The 9,411-nt window shown below is 41.0% G+C and overlaps 1 protein-coding gene across 2 annotated transcripts in view; it reads right to left on the bottom strand.

The window, feature by feature from the left end:
- The window catches only part of ULK4 (unc-51 like kinase 4), a gene marked incomplete at its 5' end in the record, with an annotated part of 522,486 nt that overhangs the window by 331,165 nt on the left and 181,910 nt on the right, over positions 1-9,411 (bottom strand). For both annotated transcript variants that reach the window (XM_079713313.1, XM_079713312.1), the window contains 2 exons: positions 577-721; positions 821-872. In XM_079713313.1, the coding sequence (XP_079569439.1) occupies positions 577-721; positions 821-872 (197 nt within the window). The remainder of the gene's footprint in view (positions 1-576; positions 722-820; positions 873-9,411) is intronic.

The following is a 9,411-nucleotide window of genomic DNA, read 5'->3' on the forward strand; positions in this document are numbered from 1 at the left end:
GGGTGCTCTTAGCAGTCCTTCTATTGTGTGTTTGCTATGTGAGCAATGGAGTAAAAGGAAAAAAATAATCCCCTTCTGTTCATGAATACTCATTAACTGTTCTGCCACCATCCCTCCCCCGCAAAAAAATATTCTGGTTTTAACTAAATTTAATTTCCATTCCAAGAGTTTGGAGGGGAGGGAAGGAAGATTTCTTTCCATCTCTATTATTTCTGAGTAGGTCCAGGAAAAGTCCCAATTTTATGTTCAGGAGTCTTGTCATGTTGACCTTGAATAATAAACCTTATCCCTCTGGCCACAAACATTTTTAAATCTGCAAAACTCCAGTCATGTCCCCTGTAGAAAACAGATAAAGTTCTAAATGGATGTTTTTGAAGTTGGACTGAGATTCTCCTGCGTCCTATGCAGCATAGTAGTTACTGCCTCTCTTTCTAGACCTCTTTTACAGTGAGTGCATAAGCCCCTGGACAAAAATATAAGGTTCCTGCGACCCCGAGCCCATCACTGGACCTCGTTTGCCAGCAGCATCCTGGGCACCCTACACTTCTCTGCCTGAGTGCAGTGCATGGGACTTACTGGGGAAGTAAGACATCTCTAATGAGAGCCAGAAGATTGCTGTCGGAATCAACATTCGCCTCCTCCTTGCCATCACCAACCTCCTGGTTCACGAGCAGAGATGTGGTTTCTGAGAGCAGCCGCAAGCTGAAGAGTCTCCACTCCACTTGAAAGAAAAAAAAATGCCAAGAACGTGACCACATGGAAATAGAATGAAAACAGAATGTGTAACCGATGGAATTCTCACTGATGTGGTCACACTTACCATTCCCGCTTTGAACCAAGGAGACCAAGGGTGGCAGGATATAATCAACCACCTAAAAGGAAAGACGTAAAAGACTTGGTTCAAATCCCTGAAAACAAAAAACTGATATTGTTACCGAACTCAAGTCCGTGTGCCTGACACACAGTGAGGCCAAACAATACTGAAACGTCGGAGTTTGGAGCGGACAAAGATTTATTGCAGGGCCCTGCAAGGAGACGGGTGGCTCGTGCCTTAAAAACCCTGAACTTCCCGAAAGCTTTGAGCAAAGCCCTTTTACAGGAAAGGTGAGGGAGGGGCAGGGTTAGGTGTTGGAAGCTTCTTGGTGTCAGATCCTTTGTTCCTGAGGTCAGGTCATGATGTTCCTATAAACGTCCACCAAACAAATGTTAGTCTCTGTTATGACAAGAAGGGGCAAGGTCCCAAGGCTCAACTTTCGCCCTCCGAGGTCCAGGCCTCGTTAAGAGGAGGGGCCCCTGCGCGGGCCGGTCACCCTGCCCGGGAGCGCTGGTCCAGCACCCAGCCCAGGTCCTCCCGCCAGTGCCCAGCCTGGCTGAGGAGGCAGATCTCAGCTGGTGGCGCCCTCAGGGCCAGGTCCCCAGACCCCGCCCAGCCGTCATCCCTGAGGGAGCCAGGCACCCAGGGCCCAGCCAGCCTTCAGGCTGCCCAAATCCGGGGCCGGGTCCCATGCACTGCGACCCCCGGAGACCACCGCCACCGCCATTAGGTCGTGGAGGCAGGAATGGGGGAGAGGTTCGCCGCTGCCTCAAGGCCGAGCCTGGACCGTGGGTGGCCTGGCGAGGGCTCTGGAGCCCTGCAGGACACAGCCCGCAGCCTGCCCCCAAGGCTCCCAGCTCACCCACCAGCCCAAGGCCAGAGGGCCTGGAGGGCCCCAAGGAGAAGGCCAACCACGATCCGTCTCTCACCGCACTCCCTGCTATGCGCGGACCACTGTGAGGCTGACTGTTGGGGGAGCAGGACATCTAACCGCCCCACTAAGGGTCACAAGCTGTCACTCGCTCCCGCCCCACCCCTATTACAATATCAACCACTACCCATGCCTTTTCCACTGACAGAATCATTAGTCAAAGGAGTGAAAAAAAAGCAAAAGCTAAATTTACCCAGGATTTAAACTCTGCATGACATTTAATAAACCACCAAGCTCATTTAAATCTGAAAAAGTCCTCAGGTCAAAATGACATTATGGTCAACAAGACAGTAGTTTATCAAAACCTTCAGAGTTTATGAAAGGATCTTTAGTATATAATACAAACTCTGTTTGGCAGAGGTTGACATTGAACCGTCAAATAAAGATATGTAAGCTGGTGATAATTAGTCAAGTTTAAACTAAACAACAATTAAAATGTTGGAGGAGAAGGAGATACATAATCCTCATGTTTCTGCAAATACATCAAAGCGCTATGACAAGTTAATCTTGGTGATTTTTAGAAATAGATTCCAAAGATCTAAACCCATTACACAACCACCTCTATGATTTTCTAGTTATATCAGACAGAGCACAATCAAATATGGTTTGCAACCTACTCCAAAATAACAAATTTACCCCCCAAATGAAAATGGATGATGAAGAAAGGACAAATCATTTCCACAGTGTAATTCTGAAAACTACTATCTCATTTGGTGAACTCTTTTGGTGACAATAAACAAAATTCCTGTTGTTTATAGCTGAACTGATTCCTGATCCTAAGATGTGTATTTGCTCTCCTCACCACACTGACAAAAGGGCAGGAAAAGCGGCCCACGGCCCAACACCACCCTCTTTCTGTTCAAACCAATGAAAAGATACCCTACACAGGTAAGGATCTCCACACATGGGTAGTGGTCTGTCAGTGTTACCCTGTTCTAGCTCCACTCCACAAAATAAGTTTATACGTAACATTATATCTAGATATTTGTACCACAGCCCTAAGGACTAGGGATGTTTTGTTTACCCTCTTCCATTAAGTGACATCACATCACTCAAAGCATAGACATCAAGCTTCACTAAGGAATTTTTAGAACTCTAAAACTCCCAGGTACATCAAAAGCAAAAACTATGCAAAGAAGAGAAATATATCCCACTATCAAGCCCTATCAACACGTTCAACATCTATCTTGAAGGTTTAAGAGAGCATATTAAGAGAAGAGTGGGACTGAAATTATCTACACGTCCAACTCAATAAGTTTGAAAACCAACAATTAGGCATGGTCCAAAAAGCAAGGCTGTCAGAAGATGAAGAGACAAAAATCAATAGTTTTCCAATATGCCTACAACAACCAATCAAATAACATAATTAGAAAAAGATACCATTTACAACAGTAATAAAATTCTAAGGTATCTACGACATCATGACTTTCATAGAAATATATATATATATATATATATATATATAAAATATGTACAAGTATGACAGCCATCGATGGACTTCTGAAAAAAAGCTTGAAAGCTGTCACAACCATGCTCACAACAAGAAAAAAGACAAACTGAAAATCAGCAACTCTTCTCAGACATACCAGAGACTTCAAGTCACAGGGCAAACCAGCTGTCCCCCAGAAGTGAAAAGAGAGGCAAAGACAGAGAATCATAGCTTAGCAGGAGCAGAAACCACCAGTGGAGCCAGCAGCTGGAGCAAAAATGTAAAGGGTAACTGACTAATTGCTGGTGTCTGAGCAGAAGAGAGAAAACCTCCTTCAGGCCCTGCGTGCACCTGCACCTGCCAACGGGGAGCGGGGGTGAGGTGAGAAGCACTTGTGAAGTTCACAGCCCAGGTGCACATGCTCAGAAAAGGAATGAGACCAAATCAGAGGGGCTATGGAATCCTCCTCCCCCCACCTCACCACAACATCAATAGGGCTCCTGTGTAATAACACAGGATTACAACAGAGAGCTGCTTTATTATAAAGACAGAGGCTTTATTTCAGAAGGAGCTATTAGGGAAACCCAAGACAACAGGAGAGGCAAAATAAGGACATTATGGAGAATTTTAGCCTCTGAAACCTACAGCTACAGCAAACAGTAAACACAGCCTGGCTCTTAGCCATATAAACATAAAACTTCACACTAACGGCTCATTGATCTCAGTTCATTTTACCTGATACATCATGCTGGAGTGAAATATCTGAAGTGCTGAGAGGGAAAAAAACACCACCCTAGAATTCTGAGTGAAATTATCCCTCAAGAGTAGAAGGAAAAATAAAGACTTTCTCACACACACAATAACTGAAGAAATGTTTTGCCAGTAGACTTGCCTTGCAAGAAATGTTAAGTTTCTCAGAAAGAAGGAAAATGACATAGGTCAAACACTCAGATCTATATGTTAGAGAAAAAATAAATGAAGGTAAAATATAGTAATTGATGAGAAGCCTCAGAGAGGTCAACTCTTTGCAAATTAATCTGTAATTCCAATAAAAATAAATATTCCAACGAGGTTTGCATGAACTCCTCATACTGACTCTATAATGTATTTGGAAAGGAGAGGGTCAGGAATAACGGAAAATTTTCCAAAAAGCATGAGGCATATTTGGTTCACCTTCTCAAGTTTCCAAGTTTACTGTGATGGAAATAAACATGATGGCACAAGCAAAGGGGTAGAAAAAGAGATTCATGGAACAGAACAGAGAGCCTAGAAACAGATACATATGGGAACGCAGTAAGTAGCAGATAGAGTGCTACCAACAGTGGAAAAACATATAGACTATTCACTGAAGGGATAGGTACAATTTAGTTGTCTATTTGCTAAAAAAAAAAATCATAATGCTAAAAAAAAAAATTACTGGAGGCTTAAAGATCTAATGGTTAAAACAAAAGCTCTTAAAGGAAAATATGAGAGAATGGCCTTTGTGTTATTAGAGTAGGAAAAGCCTTTTTAAACGATACCTAAAAAGTACAAACTAAAAGAAAATACTAACAGAGACTTCCCTGGTGGCGCAGTGGTTGGGAATCCGCCTGCCCATGCAGGAGACACGGGTTCGAGCTCTGGTCCGAAAAGATCCCACCTGCCACTGAGCAACTAAGCCCATGCGCCACAACTACTGAGCCTGCGCTCTAGAACCCACGAGCCTCAACTACTGGAGCCTGCTCGCCTAGAGCCCGTGCTCCGCAACAAGAGAAGCCACCGCAATGAGAAGCCCACGCGCCGCAGTGAAGAGTAGCCCCCGCTCGCCACAACAAGAGAAAGCCCGCGTGCAGTAACGAAGACCCAATGCAGCCAAAATTAAATAAATTAATTTTTTTTAATACTAATAAATTTGACATTAAAACGAAAAATACTCGTAGAAGATGAGTCCTCATAAACAAAATGAGAAGAAAAGCCATTGGCTAGGAGAAAGTTCTGCAATCCCTATACCCGACAATGGATGAATATGCAGAATACATGAACAGGAGGCCCCCCGAAGGAGAATACCTAAATAGCCAGTAACCATATCAAAACTACTCAACTCCACTAATAATCAGAGAAATGAAAGGCAGAACAAAACAGATACCAATTTACACAAATCCAGTTAGAAAATCACATAATACCAAGACTGGGGGAAATGCGTACTCACATACCACAAAAAAAATCAGTAAATCAGTATTTAACTTGGAAGAACAATTTCACAATACCAACCAAAGCTGAAGATGAACACAGCATACAACCCAGCAATTCAGCTTCTACATGACATATTTAAAAACACTCATTGCAGATCTGATTTCAGGAGTGAAAAGACAGTGAATAAATCATTACATTTATATTTCATTATGTAATGAAAACATCAACTTGCAAAATGATACAGGCATCATGACACTATGTATCCTGTAACAATACCTATAATCTTAAAATACATACTAAATGTAAATTTCTGTATTATAAATATATTTCGTAAGTCTTAAAAGAAGAAATCTATTTAATTATAATATTATTTAATTTTTAAATTAACACAGTTTTCCTCTGAATAACTCAAGGCAATTATAATAGTATCCCAAGATGATACAAATTTAATCCTTCCAACTGAGAATGATCCTTGAGAAGAAGTAACAGGAGGGTGGTAATGGAAAAATAAAATGCTTTTTATAATACGTAAATGAAGACTACAAGAAAGTTTAGAACATTATTTGACTATTCACCTTTAATTCATATTTTTGGTGAGCAATGACAGTTGACTACTTTATCAAACGAAAGCTACCCATTAAGACATGAAGTGAAAAATGAAATTACACTGAAAATATCTGCATGCTTAGCAAGTCAAACCAGGCAAAGGATATAAAAACTGAAGAACAATTTCATTAGTTTTATTTATACTCTATTCAGTAACTACACAGACTGAAATAATAAATGGTGTTCAGGAAAAGACTGTTGTTTTTAAAATCCTAACAAGAAAAAGGAGACCACATATCTTTTGGCAAAATGTTCACTTAAAGTTAAATATACAATGATTCCAGCAAAAAAGACAACATGAAAATAAAACATTTAAAATGTTAGTTACTTCGGAGATGAGAGCAAAGAAACATCTTTCGTTCCTGGAGTAGCCAGTTTAAGGCAGAAAATGTAAAGAAAATGTAACAAAGGAAGTTAAAGAAAATAAACCATTTCAATAAATTCCCATACAAATCAGAAGGGTATCTACTATCAACAAAATGCGGGGGGAAAAAGTCTGTATAACTGACACATCCCAACATTTACAAACATTAATTGTGTGTGTATATAATACATATTCATACACACACAAACATAAAATAAATGATTTAGATGATCTCACAATATGTAGGTAAGGGAATTTTATCACCACCACTCTCAGAACTTAATAGCTACTAAGGGCCAGAAGGGAAATGAGCCCATTTACAAATATGTATACACATATGTATAAAGTAACTAACGTTATATAAATTGGGATGTGGAGATAAAAGCCAGCGTTTCCTGGAAGAGGTTGGGATGTATTTTATTGTTGTTGCTGCCATTGCCTTTAAACTAAATAGCTGCCAGAAGTTAGATTTAAAGGCCTAGAGATCCATGCGATGACTTAGGCTTTCTTTTTTTTTTGAGATATTTAGAGTAATTTACTCTGAATTTAATTTGAAAACATTCAGATGAGAATTAAAACAATCATCTAGACATACAATTTGCAAGATTCCAGTCAGAGATGAGAAAGGAATTCTAAATTGAGAGACTGTCTCAAGATGACAAATGAAGCAAAGTTCTAGCCTCAGCCTCCGGCCCCAAATCTCTGGAGGTCACACGTACTTGCTCACAGAAGGGGACTGCTGCAAAATAAAAGAGCAGCTCCAAGGGTGCTCGAAGTGATCTGGGGGCACAGGGGAGAACAAACACAGGAAAAGGCTCTTGGAACCACAGTAATGATGGTTACTCGGGCCCAGGAGCAGGGCAAATTTTTTTTTTTTAATATTCTGACAACTATATTTCAGTATAAATGGTTTCCTATATAACCCTCTGCATTTTATTTAATTTGCTTTATGCATTTAAAAACACCATTCTTGGGCTTCCCTGGTGGCGCAGTGGTTGAGAGTCCGCCTGCCGATGCAGCGGACACGGGTTCATGCCCCGGGCCGGGAAGATCCCACATGCCGCGGAGCGGCTGGGCCTGTGAGCCATGGCTGCTGAGCCTGCAAGTCCAGAGCCTGTGCTCCGCAACGGGAGAGGCCACAACAGTGAGAGGCCCGTGTACCGCAAAAAAGAAAAAGAAAGACATACAGGGATTTCCCTGGTGACTCAGTGGTTAAGAATCTGCCTGCCAATGCAGGGGACACGGGTTCAATCCGTGGTCCGGGAAGATCCCACATGCTGTGGAGCAGCTGAGCCCGTTCACCAGAACTACTGAAGCCAGTGCGCCTAGAGCCTGTGCTCCACAACAAAGAGTAGCCCCCGCTCACCACAACTAGAGAAAGCCTGCACACAGCAATGAAGACCTAATGCAGCCATAAATAAACAAACAAACAAACAAATAAAAAACACCATTCTTAGAAGGAGTCCACAAACCTTGGCAGACTGCCCAAGGCTTCCAGCATACAAAACACAGGAACAAATGAGTCCAATGCCAAGAACACCACTTGTCTGGGCTCAGTGGATTCTTGAACCCTTCCAAGGGTGGGCCACCTGTACAATATTTCTAGCTAATCCACACCTCTTGCAAAAAGGACTAATGTCACCAAAGGAAAAAATCTTTCTAACAAAAGTATCATCAAGATAAAGACACCTCACAAGTGTGAACTTCTGATCAGAGTCTTTCAAATGCTAACTAATCACCCCTGGAGGATGTATTCCTGAAAGTGTACTTCACATATAAACTGACCTCTCCTAGGACAGAGATTAAAACTAACTCATGCAGACAGACTCACAGACACAGAAAACAAACGTAAGGTTACCAAAGGGAAAAGGGTGGGGAGGGATAAATTAGGAGTTTGGGATTAGCAGATACAAACTCCTATATATAAAACAGATAAACAACAAGGACCTACTATATAGCACAGGGAAGTATATTCAATATCTTGTAATAAACTATAAAAGGATCTGAAAAAGTATATATGTGTATGTGTGTATATATATATATATATATATATATATATATCTGAATCACTTTGCCGTACACTAGAAACTAACACAAAATTGTAAATCAACTATACTTCAGTTAAAAAAAAAAAAACTAACTCATGCATATAATTTCACACCTCTTGTGAAAGGTTAAGTACTTTCAAGTAAATTATGCTAGGTTTCTCAAAATAATACTCGGAGAAACCATAAAATGACTTATGAAATCATTTCACACTCCTCTCCCTTTGTATACATGATTTTTTTCTGCCTATAACACCCACTCCTCCCACAGGAGCCCATCAGGAGTTGATTCCTACGTGCCTTCAAAATTTAGCTCAAGAATTGCCTCCTCTAAAAAATCATCTCCAGACCCTGTTAGACTGAGTAGGGCTCTCGGCATGCCCCATGCGTACCACCAGCACAGTCCAATCAACTACGGCGGTCCAATCTTTGCTTTCCATATGGGTCCCTTCCTCTCAACCAACACTGAACCGATTCAGAGCAGGGACTGATTCTAGCACCCTAGTGTATTCTCAGTGCTTCATTTAAACAGGTGGTTTGCAAAAGGCACTTATTATGAATATATGAGTAAACAAAATACTTAAGTGTTTTCTGTGTCCATTTTTATATCACTGCTATACCTCTATTCATACTAATTAATCCTATTAATATGAATAGGATGTAAAAAAAAAAAAACTTTGAAACGTAAAAGGTACTTGTCCTATAGAATGCTAATTTCTCAAAAAAAAGAAAAAAAGCTCATTTGATTTTGTATCCTAGTTGTCAGCTGCCATCACCCCAAACTTTGAGCTTTAAAAGGAAAACCCTTAGCCCTGCACGCTGTAAGAAATCTAGTGTGCTCTCCAAGATTTATAGGAATGTGCAAGGGCTTATTTACTTTCCATGGTTCATTGCCAATGCTTGAGTTTTTACCTCACTGACTCTAGTATTTTATCTGCTTTTCACCTTCTCCTAATGTTTGCTTCCAAGAGTCTGAATATACAAATGAACACTCGTCAGACTATTTATGACAAAAGGACTCCAGCCACAACCTTTGCAGGAAACAGCATG

The sequence above is a fragment of the Hyperoodon ampullatus genome (genome assembly GCF_949752795.1).
Source record: "Hyperoodon ampullatus genome assembly, chromosome: 10".
Classification (NCBI taxonomy): domain Eukaryota; kingdom Metazoa; phylum Chordata; class Mammalia; order Artiodactyla; family Ziphiidae; genus Hyperoodon; species Hyperoodon ampullatus.